Here is a 15,051-nt window from a genome sequence, read left to right as displayed (position 1 = left end):
CCGTCAACACTATGAACCTACTTCTACGACCCGTTCGTATGTACACCAGCCTCACGCTTCCGCAACACATCCTCCGCCGTACTGACCAAAATGTCAAAGACCTCGCGTACATACTTCTCCTCCGCCGACGGATTTGCCGACACCAATCTGATCGCATACACGCCGTTAACAACGGTGGAAGTCAGGAAGAACTCCTTCTGCCCGTCGATGATCTCGAACACCTCTTTCGTCACTTCATTCCCTCGCCTCAGCTCTTCGTCGCTCACGTCCGGCTTGATCGGCTTCTCTGTATCCTCGAAGGGTCGCGGGTCGGCTCCTGCGTCGGAGTCTTCTACCATAGGGCGGAGTCCTTTTTGCGGGTTTACGGTGAACACCGTCAAGCCGAATGCGGGCGGAGTGAGGATGCTGAAGAGGTCACTTCGCGATCTTACGAGACCGGCGAATTGATCACCCAATGTAATGCCATGCCGCAGCGCAGCCCGCAGACCGTCAATCCCAAACGTGCGGATGACGAACCAGATCTTCAATGCTCGGAATCTTCGCCCCAACGGGATCTGCCAATCACGGTAATCCGTCACCAGTCCGCTTTCGGTGAATTGATTCCGCAGATATGCGGGCGTGATGCTCAGCGTATCGGTCAAATCTCGTCGCTTCTGCACATACAGCAGTGCCGCATCGAAGTTGACACGCAGCCATTTGTGCATGTTGGGGTTGAAGGAGTCGACGAAGGCGAGTTGTTCGGAGAGGTGTTGGTATTCGGGTAGGATGAGGGCGTTGCCGGCGTATGCGGCGTCGCAGTGGATCCAGATGTCGGGGTAATCTTTTGCGACTTGGGCGATGGATTGCAGATCGTCGACTGCGCACGTGCTCGTTGTCCCGAGGGTGACGGTTAGATAGTATGGTTCTAAGCCCTGGGCTTTCAGGGATTCAATCTTCTTCCGCAGTTCGTGTCCGCTCAAGGCGTAGGCGTCGGCGTGGTGCGTGATGATTGTCCTGAATCTCGTGCCTGCGACAATGGCGCCTTTCTTCGTGCTCGAATGCGACTGATCCGATCCAAGAGCCACCAATTTCCCTCTAAGCTCGCACGATCGGTCCTCAACTTCCTCTTCGCCCTTGACGCCCTCGCGCTCCAATTGCCTTCGAATCCACCTCTCCCTCGCAGCAATCATAACAGTAGCAATAGCATCACTAGCCGAAAGCTGAATAACGCCCCCACCCTCCCCGCGGGAAAGAAACGACTCTGGCAAACGCAACATCAGCGCCATCCAATCCAGCACAATCGTCTCCAGCTCCGTAACAACAGGCGAGCAAATCCAATTGAAAGCCGGGGCGGAGAGGGCGGCGCTCCAGAGCTCGCCGAGCATGCTGGGGTAGGTGGTGGCGGCGGGGAAGAAGGCCATGAATTTCGGGTGCTGCCAGTGAGTTACGCCGGGCATGATGGCGCGCTCGATGTCGCGTTCTATGGCGCTCCAGGGTTCGCCTTCGGTTGGGGGAGCGGTGGGGAGGAGTTTTTGGAGGTAGCCGGGGGTGATGGAGGGGAGGACGGGACGCGAGGCTATGGTGTTGTAGTAGGTTGATATTGCTTCTGCGGAGGAGGCGGCTGCTTGTTGGAATTGTTCGCTTGTCATGCCCATTGGAGGGACGGGGGAGGCATTGTCGTTGGGGTGCTGGCCGTTGGAGACCGGGTTGGAAGACATTGTCACTGGCTGGATACGAGCGAATGCGGTGTAGGTGAGGATGCAACCAAGTTATGCTAAGCCAGCCTAGAGATGCGGATCCTGGTATATAAATGTATGTTGAAGTGAGAGAGTCGAGATCAGAGTCATCGCCGTCGTCGACAATTCTTTCGATGAAGTTCGATGCCGTGAGGTTCGGGACGGAATCACTTCCGCCGCGCGACAAGGCCGCGAGCGCGCTTGCCTCCTCAGGCTGCAACATCGACACGTCTGTAGCTTGCCACCGCGACTTCTACAACACCTGCTAATTCGCCGCCTGAGTCACTCCTCCCGTACAGCCTTGAATGGGAGCATTGGGCAAATGCATGTGATGTCGCTAAGCGGTCGATGAAGGTGTTCTGGAACAGCACGTGCGGAGATCAACAAACGCACTTTGGTCGAACGGAGCCTCGCATCCGGTTCACCATCCATTCACGTTTCCGGATCGTCCTGCTGCTCTACATGCGGCCAACATGACTCACACCGACTCCGAAGAAGAGGAAGATCTGAAACGCGCATTAGCACTCTCCCTCCAAACAGCAGAAGATGAAGCTGGCAAAGCCCTGCCTACAAACGATACCCTTCCAATCCATACTGTCGCCACCACTCAAACGGGACTCATCGGCCTCGACCGAAAAGCAATGGAAGCGGAGCGACTAGAGCGGCTGGCTCGCAAACGCCAAAGGTCCATCTCCCCTCCCGTCTCCACTCGCAGCCCTAGGAAGGCTCCAAAGTTGGAGGAGTCGACCGTGTCCCTGCCAAGTGGTGCGGTGTTGAAGTCCTTTTCTACCATGGTCAATCAGACTCAACTGGATCGGAAGTCTCCTGCAGCCAATGCTGCCAATCAGCGGTTGAAGGCACTGACGTCTAAACCTACGATCAAAGACGAGCCACATGGTGATGAACCACGCCAACCTACCCAGAAAGTATTGCAGTACCCCAATGGTGTCGTCAAGAAGACTTGGGCCTTCGGCCACGAGCGGACCGGCAACGAGATCAAACTTGAGGAAGTCCTCGAGCCACTCACCCTCCGCACAGCCGTCCTCTCCGCTTTCCAATGGGATATGGAATGGGTGCTATCCAAGATCAAAACGCCCCAGCGAGGCGGCACCACCAAATGCATATTCATCATGCAAGGCGATACCCCCGAACTCCGACAGGAAATGCTAGAGCAAACGGCGGCCGCACATGCCTGGCTCCGCCTCTGCTTCCCGCCGATGTATCAACCAATCCATTGCATGCATTCCAAGCTCATGCTCCTCTTCCATCCGGAAAAGCTGCGTATTGCCATTCCATCTGCCAATCTCCTGACGTTTGACTGGGGCGAGACGGGCGTGATGGAGAACAGTGTGTTCATCATTGACCTGCCGCGACTCCCCGATGGCGGTAAGGCGGAAGCGGATGAACTGCCCCCATTCGCCCAGGAACTACTCTACTTCCTTCGCCGACAGCAACTGGATCGAGACGTGAGAGAAGGTCTACTCAATTTCGACTTTTCTGCAACGGAAGGCATGATGTTCGTGCATACAGTCGGTGGCAGCCATTTTGACGATGAAGCCGAGCGCACAGGTCTGTCCGGTCTGGCCCATGCTGTCCGACAACTGGGACTGGAGTCTCAAGACGGGCTGCAGGTCGACTTCGCCGCTTCATCCATCGGCTCGCTCAACGACGACTTCCTCAAAACTGTGCACGCAGCAGCCAGGGGTGAAGACATGATAGCGCGAGCAGAAACAGCAACCACCACCACCAAACCCAAAGCAGACTTCTTCAAACCCTCCACTACGACCACACCTCGACCCCGTACCGCCGCCGCCACGCAGGACATCCGCGACCTCCTCCGCATCTACTTCCCCACCCACAACACCGTCACCGCCTCCAAAGCAGGCTCCGCCGGCACAATCTGCCTGAACCGAAAATGGTTCGAAAGCGAGAAATTCCCCCGAACGTGCTTTCGCGACTACCGCTCCACGCGCACCGGCCTGCTAAGCCACAACAAAATCTTGTACGCTCGAGGGAAGAAGAAGACAACCACGCAGGAGTCTGATAGAGCGGCTGCAGATGTTGCGTGGGCATACGTCGGATCGGCGAACATGTCTGAATCTGCGTGGGGCAAGGTGTCGTTTGACAAGAAGACGAAGAAGGGTTTCAAAGTTGTGTGCAGGAATTGGGAGTGTGGCGTGCTTCTACCCGTCTCTGCAGCTACGTTGGCAAAGTATCGCGGTAGAGATGAACATGTCGCTGTCAAGAAGGAGGAGCGGGAGCTGGGTGACGACTCTGAGACGGAGAGTGAAGATGAGGGAGTGGGAACGGTGACGAAACCGGCTGGAGCTGGGACTGACGATGTTGTTGGGTTTGAGGTGTTTCGCGATGTTGTTGAGCCGCCTTTTGAAGTGCCTGGGCCGCGGTACGGAGGGCAGGATCCGTGGTATTTCATGGAGCGGACGTGGTAGAGCACACCGACTCCGTCTCGATCGGGACAGAAACAGCAATACTGACCGAGGCTCGGATGGTGAAGATGATAATGCGCGTCTCGTCGTTAGGACTATGCAAGTCTATCCTGTATCATCACAAAAAGTCATCATGTGCCATAGGCCTCTCCTGCCTGCGCAAGCAAAGGCCTCTGCTCCCGTAGATCCTCACTCCCCCTCGGCATCCACCCCCTCATCCACCCACTAACCCTCCTCCACCTCCTCACTTTCCCCTCCTCAACAACAACCACAGGTCCCCCCTCCTCCCCACCATACATAACAAACTGCAATCCCACACTAGCATCCAACCCCAACACGCCCGCCGCCCCAAGGAAAAAAGGCAACGCAGCGGCAATCCACTGCTTGCGCTCACTACCGCCACTCCCCACCCAGCCGTTCCCGCCGTAAGGTCTGAAATCGTACCACGCGCGAGGATTCGTAAGGAGAGCGAGGGAGTAGAAGAGGTTTCCGCTGAAGGCGGCGGCGAAGAGTTGTGGGCTTAGGCCGGCGGTTGATTGGCGGCGCCAGTTTTTGAGGAGTTGCGGGAGGCGCGAGGCGAGATAGAGGGCTGTGGAGGTCCAGGCGAGGATTGTGCCGGCTGTTTCGGAGGGGGTTGGGGGAGGGGATTGTGAGGGGTGGAGGGGGGCGGTTTGGTGGAGGGGGGATGCTTGAGCCATTGCGGTTAGGCAGGCGATTAGGAGGAGGGTTCGTGGGGAGGGGGTGGGGAATGAGGAGCCTCCCGCTCGGTAGATTGTGGTTGGTGTACTTGCTGTGAAGGAGTGGTTTTTTTCGTGCTCGGCGTGGTGGGTTTGGTGGAATGTGGGTTGGCGGAAGATGATGCGAGGTGTAGTTGGTTCCTTTCTCTTTCCACTGGGTGTTGCCGTCTCGGTGCCGGGATTGACAAGCACCGTTTCTATCCCTCGATCGGTCCAGCTGTCTGGTGGCCCCGAGTCGGCCCTCCGCCACACCTTTCTCATTCGGTTGCCATGCCTCAACTTCTCATACCACAGCCATTGTCCGACCAAGCACAGATCGACAAACACATAGTATGACCCAATCGCCACCTGCCACGAAGCCTGATGGGTGAAAATGGCTCCTAATAAATTGCAAGCATCGCCCAAGCACCACTCGAGGAGGAAGTAGAACGATAGGCCAGACGTGCTAGAAACGCTCCAGTTCTTGTAAATCTGGGGTAGTTGGGCGAACAGCCAGCCGAAGATGCTGACTATGCCAAGAGCATTGGAGAGGAAGGCGAGAGGAGTCGGGATGCAGACGTGGAGGATTGAGCTCACGTGGAGAAAAAAATCGTTTGTTGGGGAGCAGTGCGGTGGTAGGGCTGGCTGGAAGATGGATGCTGGTGGCCAGTACGTTGTGTTCATTGTCGAGGTGTGGGTTGATGGAGAGATACCGGGAAGTAATAGATAAAGAGATGCTTAATCTCGAAGGGTGCAAGGGTGGTCGGACGGCTGAGACATTGAAGACACCGCGTGCTCCTCTCGTGTGTGTCAAGGTTTCGGCCCCGGACTTGATCAGGTCGAACGAGCAGTGCAGTGCCTGCGCAAATCAGTGGGCACAGCGTAGAACAGAAGCAGGTCCAAGTAGTTTCCAACTGGCAAGATGCTGAAGCTGGTGAATGGGAAAGCCCCAAAGAAAGCACAAAGTACTCAAGCACGCCCTGTATGACGCAGGTATGTAAAGAACAAAGAACAGTTGATTGCGAGATAGAAGAGAAGATAGACAGAAACAAGAAGAGTAAGGAAGGCCTACACCTGTTTACGCGACTTCGGCCTAGGCAATGGGCGGACTCGGCGGATCCGGATGGCTGGCCCTCCCCGAATATGTCATCGTTTCATGCGCTGTTCACCTAGGTAGGCCGGGAATACGTAAAATGGAACGGCGCCGCGTCGCGCGTTGGCGGGCATGGGGCGGAGGTGGGTTGGGTTGGAAGATAAGGTGAGGTAACGATAAGCCGCGGGGGCGAAGCCACCAATTGGAAAGCGGGCTGGAGGTGGACATGTGACTGAAATATGGGGGCACGTGATCGTTTACACCCCAGCAAGTAACTGCCCGTGCTCCGAGCACTGACTACACGGACTCGTCTCATGATCAGGGAGGAACAGCCGGTGGACTAGCATCAGCTACTTCAAGATCGCTCCCCATTCTGTCGTTGCTGCTCTGCCTTTCTCTTGGACATGAGCTTGCGATGAGCCTTGCTCTTCACATGCAGCCCCCACTGCTCCTCCGTTACACACGTTACGCCGCAGATCTCGCACTGCCGCTTTGTCCATTTCTCAGGAGTGGCGGCCAAGTCATAGCCCCGTTTCGGCGTCAACATTGTCTCCGCCGTTGAAGACATGCTAGTCGGTTCCGGCATAGGATTTCCTTGGAGATACTGGGCCGTCAAATCACAAGCCGGCTCTACCACGGCTTGATTGAACGACGACACGTCTGAGCCGTCGAGAAGGTAGAGGTTGTTGCTCACCCGAGCATCCGCAAGTGCATTCACCAGCTTGATCCGAATCCAGCGGAGTTGGCGTTTGGCGTATTGCCTTGTGGCGATATTGGTTCTTTCCACCGCTTCAGCATGCAGCTTCTCCAGCTGCGCAGCGGCCATGTCGGGATTCTGACGAGCTTTCGAGTACGCCTTGAACTCTTTGTATCCGATGGAAACCCAAATGCCTCGCGTCTCATCTATAGATCTGCCATTCGCCACCTCGTTGGCTTGGAAGTCGTTGAGTGTTTCCACTTCCTCCAGCAAACCATGTTGTAGCATCGTATCAACGCGCTTATCCAATCGGGCCTGGAGGGCATCCGCATCGGCATGCACCCAAAATAGCAACGTTGGAAAGCGTGTGGTGGAGATCGGAGTTGCGTCAGCCTCTTCCTGCTTTCGCAATCGCTGTTCGGCGTAGATTTCAGATGCCTTCTTCCCCGTCTGCAAGTAGATCTCCAGGCTACGCTGTATCTTCCGTCGATCATTTGGGTGCCAGCGCTCCGCCATGACTGGGTCGACTTTCTTCAGCTCCTCAAGGATCAAGTGCGTTGGTTGTTGCAAGACCGGCCATTTCTCTGCCGTGTCGGGTACGAACTTGCTCTGCTGCTCCCCTTCATCCTCTTCCGCGAGTCGGTCCTCGAATAGAAGACTCTGGGTATAGTAATGCGTTCCCCCGACCAGGATAGGCAGTTTTCCTCTCGAGCGTATTTCATCGATGGTCGCCAGCGCTTTCTTGACGAATGTCCCAACCACCCATGTCTGTTCGTGCAGCCCTATACAGCCGAGCAGATGATGAGGAACGCCTTGCTGCTCCTCCGTGGTGATCTTATTGGTAATGACAGGCAACCCAGCGTAGAGCTGCATGGCATCGCCGTTGATGATCTCGCCATTGTAGCGTTTCGCTAGAGAGACGGCGAGCTATACCCGGTGGTTAGACGCAATTCTTTACGAGGAATGAGATCGAATTCACCTGCGATTTACCAGTCCCTGTCGCGCCGATGATGGTAATCAGAGGGCTGACCGGCGGTTTCTGGGTCATGTAGGAATAGAGTCTGGGATGGCGCGGAATGCGCAACATCGATATGCTACATCGCGCAGTTTGATGATGGATTGTAGCAGAAGTGCGGACCAGGCCCGCGCGTGAAGTGTGAAATTGCCGGCACGGATCCACCTGCCAAATCTGGACGGAGTGAGCGGGTCATGATATTTCGTCTGCCTCGACTCTGATTGCTTCCTTCGTCCCTCATTCTGCTACGTCTTGTTATAGCATTGCTTATTTTTCGCGAATATGGGGTCCAAGCAAGCACCAAGCATTCAGGTCAAGAACCTCACATTCGCCTTCCCAGACGGCACCACGGGACTGCAGAACATCAACCTTGATCTGCCGGGTGGTTCTCGCACTCTGTTAATTGGCGGTAAGTCAGCTCCTCCCCACTCCCTATTACACGGAGTGCTAAATCCACAAGAGCAAATGGCGCGGGCAAGACCACCCTTCTGCGCCTCCTCTCCGGCAAGCGCATGTCCCCGAGCGGCACCGTGAGCATCGCCGGCATCGATCCGTTCACCACCGGTTTGGAAGGTGTCACGTATCTCGGACTGGAGTGGGTGCTGAATCCCATTGTGCGATCCGACATTGCCGTCCCGGAGCTCCTGAAGTCCGTTGGAGGCGACCACTATCCTGAGCGAAGGGATGAGCTTGTTCGTATCCTCGATGTGGACCTCTCCTGGCATCTCCATGCTGTCTCTGACGGCGAGCGACGCCGTGTCCAGCTCTGCATGGGCTTGCTGCGACCTTGGACGGTTCTACTCCTCGACGAAATTACTGTGGATCTGGATCTGCTCAGCAGACACAACTTTCTCGCCTTCCTGAAACAGGAGACGGAGAGTCGCGACTGCACGATTGTCTACGCCACGCATATCCTCGACAACTTGGCCGCCTGGCCGAGTCACCTTGTCCATATGTCTCTGGGCAAGGTGAAGAAGTGGGGCGAGATAGATTCCTTCGAAGTTCCGGAGACGGATGGCGGAGCGGAAGGGAATAGTAGGCTCGGCCAGTTGGTGTTGAAATGGCTGAAAGAGGACTTGAAAGAAAGAGGGCCGAGGAACGGGCATGGCTTTGAAGGACGAGCCTACCAGCATCTTACAGAGGTCAAGGGCGGCTATGGCTTTGAGTCGAAGAAGTGAGGGATTTGAGTGTGTGAGGTGGTGAGCTGCAGCTGTTCAACAGGCTGTCGCGCGTCTCAACATAGACCCTTTTACGTTGCTTTAGCGATGGCGTTCAACAAGACAGGCCGTTGATCTTGCATACATAGGTAGAGACAGCCTGAAGTACATGGTTACTTGCAGCCGAGAATCATATCACCGAGTGGAGTGGTCGATTCCAAACTTCTGCCGACCTTGATGGAATCACGTAAATCCAACCTCACCTCGTTTCGATAATCAACTACAACGCGGGAAAAGTCTCACAAGAATGTTCACATCCTCGGTGTACACACCGAATTTATCAACACTGCGACCAACTACACCCTCCCATCCCCAGGCCTCACGCCAACGGCATTCTCATCCACCACAATGGCCGCCTTGCCTCGATACTGCACATTCTGGAGCATCTCCACGACCTTCGGGATCACCGCGAGTCCATCAAAAATGTTGTTCTCGACGTGGATCTTGTGCTTCACGACCGCGTGCAGCATCTCCTCCGTTTCCTTCTGAGACGCCATCAACGATCCCGAGACGTGAATGTCGCGGAAGAGGAATTCGAGGACGGGAATCGAGACGCGGTCGACCTTGGAAGCATTCATGTTAGGGCTGGTTGGAGGGTATGTGGGAGGGGAAACTTACGATTGCGACCTGAACGAATCTTCCGTGGTTCCTGACGATCGCGGCTCCCGTCTCGGCAGCGGTGGGGTGGCCGGAGAGCTCAATCGTCGCGTCCACTCCGCCCTGCTTACCAGTCGCAGCCTTGGCCCCCTCGACGACGGCGTCCTTTCCCTTTCGCGCGTCCAGGACGACGTCAGCTCCCATTTCCTTGCTCAACGCCAGTCCGTCATCTCTCGCATCCACCGCCACAACCTTCAATCCATGCACCTTCTTCGCAAACTGGATGGCCAAATGCCCCAGACCGCCACCACTACCCATGATGCCAATCCACTGCCCGGACTTCAACTTGGCGTTCAACACCGCCCTCCAAGCCGTCATGCCCGCACAAGCCAGCGGCGCCGCAGTAGCGAAGCTCATCGCATCCGGGATCTTCGACGCCTCCCTCCCGTCGATAACAAGGTACTCCTGGAACGCGCCGTTGCGGCCCCCAGCACACATCATCGTCTCGCGATTCTGGCAGTAATGCCTGGAATGCTCCGGGCCATTGCAGTCCTCGCAATCGCCGCAGCACCCGAACGTCTGGCCGGCGACGACACGGTCGCCCACTTTAAAGCGATGCATGTTGGAGCCAAAGGCAATCACCGTGCCTGTGCCTTCGTGGCATGCTGTCACGGGCAGATCGAGGGGGAAGCCGCCTTTGAGGTATTCCAGGTCGCTGTGGCAGAGACCCGAGGCGGCGATTTTGATGAGCACCTCGTGCGGGCGCAGGTCGGAGACGGAGGGAGTGGGGATGGTCCTGAGCTCGTGGGGTTTGTTGAACTCCACGATTTGGACGGCTTGTTGCGTCTCCGGGAGGGTGACGGTCTGCGTTTGGGTAGCCATTGTTGCGGGGAACGAATGAGTAGTACGAAGGGAACTTTTGGAATGGAAAGTGGGAATGACAAGTTTTTGAAAGAGTGAAGCGGGGAAGGAGAGCGAAGAAATCTATCAAAACATAAACTTGCCTCGCTCAATACATCGGTTATCATCATGTCTGCACGGAAATGCGAGGCTGATGTGAGGTGACCTCGGGAACTGGTTGCGTGGAAATACGTCGAATAGCCCCGCGGTTCCCCGGATTGGGTGCGAGGGTGCCCCACTTCACCAATCGACGCTCTTAACAATATTGAAATGAACAACTCCTAGGCAAGAACGCGCAAAAGCTTGAACCCATACACCGAGGGCCATGCTCGCTGCTGCAAAACCGGCCCAGCCAATTCTACCTCCGAAGGCTGTTGAGTCGTGCCTGTAGGTCATCGTCTCCAGGATCTGCTCCACCACCGATTGCTTGCGCGACCTTGCCTTCGGCCACAGCGTTCGTCTGTAAGCCTTGTGGTGTCTCTCCCAGCTGTTCGATCGTTAGCATCGCCTTCTCTCCCAACCAGCTTTCCGTATTTGGATGTTGGAGACTGACCGTCTGGTTCAAATCGACACCAATCTCGTCCAGCACTTGATTGACCACCTCCTCGCCCTCCTCTTCGTCCTCCAAGCCCGTCACATCGTCAATAGCATCGTCCATCATTTCCTGCCGCTGATCCATAATATCGTTCTCTTTCTCAAACTCCATCGCTATGCGCTGCAGGGCCGGGAGGTTCATCTGTCGGTTCATGCTGCCCAGAAGCTGCGTGGCGCCTCGCATACTCTGCATCATCTGCTCGTTGCTTCGCACGGTCTATCGCAGACATTCCAGTCAGCCCAAGGCCCATCCTAGCTGCGGGAAACCCGCTAAACCAACCTGTATCCTCAGACTAATCGCCTGAAGCTGTGTGCGCATCTGGTAGAACTTGGTGATGTACCGCCTCGTGCGCACCAAATCTTTCGCCTGCACCTTCACCGCTCCCATCTGCCCCTGCTTCGCATTCTTCTTGATGTCCGCGACGAGCTTCTTCTCTTGCTGTTCGAGCTTGGTGCGCTCGCGGTCGAGCTCGCGTTGCGTCTTCTCTAGTGCTCGCTGGTGTTTTCGCAGTCGTTCCGCGGGGGTCATGCGCTTTCCGAACGCCCATTCTACGAGCTGTGGGAGGCATGCTGTTCAGTGATGTACTCTTTCTTTAGGAACTCATGGAGACGCACGTTCATGGTTGCGGTGGCAGGCTGCCGGAAAGGTAGATCGGAGCGATTGCACGACAGGTGTGTATGCGTCGTCTTGAGGAAGAGACACAGAGATGCTCCGTGGAGCGTAGGTGTGATATAAGAGTCTTTCGCCGCCAGCTATTTGTCACACGGTTGTCGAATGTAGCGCGCGAGAGTTGATATGGAATACTTACGGCATCTGCCTCACGAAGGCTGGTCCGCTCAGATAAAGTTCGATAACACGGATCTACCCGAAACCCTAAATTCCTGGTTGGCATCGCCGGATGACATGCACTGTTGACGCTTTCACCCGAGCGTGGCGAAGACAACCCTCTACAGTCACCAGAATGAGATCAGGACAACACGCGCCAGGATGAGCTTCCCAGACCCTTCCGGTGGTGGGCCCAGCAATGCTGGTTCCAGCAACGCTTCCGGGTCCGGCTCTCACCACCCTCAAGGCCGACCGCAGTACATGACAGTCGGCACAGGGTCAACATCAGAGAGCGCCAAAAGACTACAAGCGCTCCTTGACGAGGACAGTGGGTATGGAGGAAGCATAATGGGAGAACCTACGGAAAACGCCTGGCACCCTGGTCCACCCCAGGATCGCTTCACACCTGCCCACACCCCCGTGCTTCACGGCGAGAGCAATGCAGACTCCGAGCATGAGCGAAGAGCGTTGGCCGCGCATGTGCATCAGCTCTTCTACAACCAGAACCGCACGGCGTTGGGCCGGGCAATCAACCAGACGGTGGAGACGCTGAAGAGGTTGCAAGAGATGAATTCAAAGTGGCCCGCGCATTACCCGACTGTCAAGCGGCCAGTTTCGCCAGAGAAGAGCGCTCCTGTACGGCCCGGCTTGGTGCACACGAAAACACTAGAGCACACGCATGACTCTATGCGACCGCCTTCGCGACCTGGACCACCGCAGCGGGCGACGACATCCCTAGGGGAAAACACCACTGACGAGATTGCTCGTGGTAGAGCACCAGCCGATGAGCCTCGTCTCGTGACACCACAACTCGCGCAAGACTTTTCCGTCCTGAAAATTGAGCTGAAGATGGACGGGCTCCCGCAGTCCGAGATTGTACATTCGCTCGAAAAACATTCGGTCGCCTCGCTCCTCGACAACCAAATCAACACCAGCATTCGCCATCTCTTCTCCCTCCGTGACCGCATCGAAGACACCTCCAGCAAGGTCTTGGTAACTGGCGACCTGAATGCAGGAAAGTCTACATTCTGTAACGCGCTTCTTCGCCGGAAGGTGTTACCAGAAGACCAACAACCCCTCACCAGCATCTTCTGCGAAGTCCTCGACGCCAGAGAGAATGGAGGCGTGGAAGAAGTACATGCCATCCCGCACGGATCAGACTACAACCGGAATGATGAAAGCACCTACCATGTCTATGCCCTCAAACAACTCGAAGATATCGTCACGGACTCGGATAGGTACGGCCAATGCAAGATCTACATTCAAGACAACCGACCGGTCGATCAGAGCCTCCTGAACAATGGAGTAGTCGATATTGCGCTCATCGATGCCCCGGGTCTCAACAATGACAGCCTCAAGACGACTGCCATTTTCGCTCGACAAGAAGAGATTGATGTGGTCGTCTTCGTGGTCAGCGCCGCAAATCACTTCACGCTGAGTGCGAAAGAGTTCATCTTCAATGCCGCTCGGGAGAAGGCGTACATGTTCATGGTGGTGAATGGCTTTGATGGTATTCGAGACAAGCGAAGATGCCAGGAAATGATCTTGAGACAGGTTGCACACTTGTCGCCGGCTACATTCAAGGAATCGAGTGAACTGGTGCACTTCGTTTCGAGTAACGCCATTCCGGTAGGTCCTCCGGGCGGGCCGGGTACTGGCCCTGGCGGGAGTGGCGGGGCCGGTAGCTACTTCGATGGCGCACACGAAGATCCCGACAAAGATGGAGAGGATGAGAATCAAGACCCATCCGGCAAGCATGGCGAACCTGGCTCTCCCCCACCCGGCAAAGGCAAGGGTAAGGCGAAGGAGGCGCAAGACGACTTCAACGAACTCGAGGCTTCTTTACGACGCTTCGTGCTGGAGAAACGCTCCAGGTCCAAGTTGGCGCCAGCTAAAACGTACCTCATGAACGTCCTCGGAGACCTCAACACCCTCGCGGGTGTAAATAAGGAAGTCGCTCAGAACGAACTCGATCGTGTGACTGAGGAGCTGCGGAAACTGGAGCCTGCTTTCGAAGACTCGAAGAAAGCACGGACCGAAGCTGACGAGCATGTGGCCGGCGATATTGAGCACACATCTCAGGAGGTCTACACTTTGACCCGAGACACGCTCAATTCCTCCATTGCCCGTGTCGGCGAAGCGGACCTTGGAGTTCCCTATCCGGGCCTGTTCCAGGCGTACAACTATGCGGACGACCTGAAATCAGCCATGCTCGCTCAGATCGCTGAGACTGTGCGCTGGTGCGAAGAACGGGCGAGAGAAAAGACTGTCCAGGGCGTCAACGGCATCAAATCGCTCGGCATCCTGCATCTGGGCGATCAGTACACCGAGCTGACCTTCCGGAGCGAGAAGATGTTCAAGTCGCGCAGAGATGCATTGGCGAGATCGGTGGAGGTGGACACCGAGGTGTGGGACTTCTTTGACATGAGCCTTGGGAACATCCTTGGCGAGCGTCAGGAGAAGGTGGCCAGCACGAGCCTGGCCGTCACCGTTGCTGGAACTCTCGGAGCGAGGATGATCGGCGGTGTTGGATGGCTGGATGGGGTGCTCACTGCCACCAAGGTGGTTGGTACTCAAAATCTCAGACGGCTGGTCTTGCCGGGTATTGTGGTTGCTGGTGAGTGCTGCGTCTGATCGTCAATCGTGATTGGTCTTGCTAATGCGTTGTACAGTGGCTCTAGGCATCTCCTACACTCTGACCCAAATCCCGCACACTCTGCCTCGCCGTCTAGCCACCAAACTCTCCACTCAACTCAGCCAACTCGACTACACCCACACCAACGCCGTTCGCGTCTCCACCGAAGTCCGTCGCGCTCTGAAGTACCCTGCAGATAAACTACGCGAAGGCCTGCAGCGGAACGTGGAGAAGCTGCAGGAGCAACGCAGAGAGACCGTGCGAGTGCAGGACGAGAGCGCGGTTGCGCGAAAGTATTTTGGAAACCTCGTGCGCGAGGCGGCGGACATCCGCAATAGAGTGGAGCGCGTGGATCTCGAAGGGCCAGCGCCTGGTGTTGCGGCGGCATATGACATGTGAACGGGAGTTTTGTCTTGCTCTGCAGCGATTGAGGATACCACTTCATTATCTACTACCGTATGAAATAATCCCTACTCATGAAAGCGATTGAATGCAACGGTCACGTGTTTCGCCTGATTATGTCATTTCTTACGAACTTCGCATCCAACTCCACGTCAGATTGCACCTTTCTACGGCGCATCAGCATGTGAAAATTGGCT

At 56.0% G+C, this 15,051-nt stretch overlaps 8 protein-coding genes across 8 annotated transcripts; 3 read left to right on the top strand and 5 right to left on the bottom strand.

Moving 5' to 3' along the window:
• Nucleotides 1–23: 23 nt before the first annotated feature.
• Nucleotides 24–1,628, bottom strand: BDY17DRAFT_245973 (pyridoxal phosphate-dependent transferase; the record flags this gene model as incomplete). The annotated part of the gene is made up of 2 exons (XM_033730678.1): nucleotides 24–251; nucleotides 336–1,628. 2 exons carry the CDS (start codon nucleotides 1,626–1,628, stop codon nucleotides 24–26), a joined length of 1,521 nt encoding a protein of 506 aa, XP_033592881.1.
• Nucleotides 1,629–2,905: 1,277 nt separating this feature from the next.
• BDY17DRAFT_241568 (tyrosyl-DNA phosphodiesterase I) lies at nucleotides 2,906–3,718 on the top strand (the record flags this gene model as incomplete). Its single annotated transcript, XM_033730378.1, has 1 exon — nucleotides 2,906–3,718. A coding segment is annotated over one exon (813 nt), but the record flags the coding sequence as incomplete, so codon positions are not given.
• Nucleotides 3,719–4,293: 575 nt separating this feature from the next.
• BDY17DRAFT_245309 (PQ loop repeat-domain-containing protein) lies at nucleotides 4,294–5,562 on the bottom strand (the record flags this gene model as incomplete). Its single annotated transcript, XM_033730617.1, has 2 exons — nucleotides 4,294–5,053; nucleotides 5,150–5,562. 2 exons carry the CDS (start codon nucleotides 5,560–5,562, stop codon nucleotides 4,294–4,296), a joined length of 1,173 nt encoding a protein of 390 aa, XP_033592879.1.
• Nucleotides 5,563–6,326: 764 nt separating this feature from the next.
• On the bottom strand, nucleotides 6,327–7,755 carry BDY17DRAFT_246163 (IPP transferase-domain-containing protein; the record flags this gene model as incomplete). The annotated part of the gene is made up of 2 exons (XM_033730706.1): nucleotides 6,327–7,595; nucleotides 7,648–7,755. The coding sequence occupies 2 exons, from the start codon at nucleotides 7,753–7,755 to the stop codon at nucleotides 6,327–6,329; spliced, it is 1,377 nt and encodes a 458-aa protein (XP_033592878.1).
• Nucleotides 7,756–7,965: 210 nt separating this feature from the next.
• Nucleotides 7,966–8,861, top strand: BDY17DRAFT_245330 (ABC transporter domain-containing protein; the record flags this gene model as incomplete). Its single annotated transcript, XM_033730619.1, has 2 exons — nucleotides 7,966–8,092; nucleotides 8,146–8,861. The coding sequence occupies 2 exons, from the start codon at nucleotides 7,966–7,968 to the stop codon at nucleotides 8,859–8,861; spliced, it is 843 nt and encodes a 280-aa protein (XP_033592877.1).
• A 335-nt stretch (nucleotides 8,862–9,196) lies between these two features.
• BDY17DRAFT_246545 (alcohol dehydrogenase) lies at nucleotides 9,197–10,379 on the bottom strand (the record flags this gene model as incomplete). Its single annotated transcript, XM_033730733.1, has 2 exons — nucleotides 9,197–9,463; nucleotides 9,519–10,379. 2 exons carry the CDS (start codon nucleotides 10,377–10,379, stop codon nucleotides 9,197–9,199), a joined length of 1,128 nt encoding a protein of 375 aa, XP_033592876.1.
• Nucleotides 10,380–10,755: 376 nt separating this feature from the next.
• Nucleotides 10,756–11,612, bottom strand: BDY17DRAFT_321115 (Snf7-domain-containing protein; the record flags this gene model as incomplete). The annotated part of the gene is made up of 4 exons (XM_033736559.1): nucleotides 10,756–10,884; nucleotides 10,951–11,208; nucleotides 11,272–11,547; nucleotides 11,607–11,612. 4 exons carry the CDS (start codon nucleotides 11,610–11,612, stop codon nucleotides 10,756–10,758), a joined length of 669 nt encoding a protein of 222 aa, XP_033592875.1.
• Nucleotides 11,613–11,917: 305 nt separating this feature from the next.
• On the top strand, nucleotides 11,918–15,029 carry BDY17DRAFT_276115 (uncharacterized protein). The gene is made up of 2 exons (XM_033731992.1): nucleotides 11,918–14,434; nucleotides 14,490–15,029. Exons 1-2 carry the CDS (start codon nucleotides 11,980–11,982, stop codon nucleotides 14,849–14,851), a joined length of 2,817 nt encoding a protein of 938 aa, XP_033592874.1. The 5' UTR covers nucleotides 11,918–11,979; the 3' UTR covers nucleotides 14,852–15,029.
• The last annotated feature ends 22 nt before the right edge of the window (nucleotides 15,030–15,051 follow it).

This window comes from Neohortaea acidophila (genome assembly GCF_010093505.1).
Source record: "Neohortaea acidophila strain CBS 113389 unplaced genomic scaffold BDY17scaffold_2, whole genome shotgun sequence".
Classification (NCBI taxonomy): domain Eukaryota; kingdom Fungi; phylum Ascomycota; class Dothideomycetes; order Mycosphaerellales; family Teratosphaeriaceae; genus Neohortaea; species Neohortaea acidophila.
This window is presented reverse-complemented; position numbering and strand designations above follow the sequence as displayed.

What these genes read in the sequence shown, in the direction of transcription:
- BDY17DRAFT_276115 (XM_033731992.1), top strand. Translation starts at nt 11,980, where the DNA reads ATGAGCTTCCCAGACCCTTCCGGTGGTGGGCCCAGCAATGCTGGTTCC. An exon ending in GCCGGGTATTGTGGTTGCTG is followed by an intron (nt 14,435 to 14,489) that starts GTGAGTGCTGCG and finishes TGCGTTGTACAG; the next exon opens with TGGCTCTAGGCATCTCCTAC.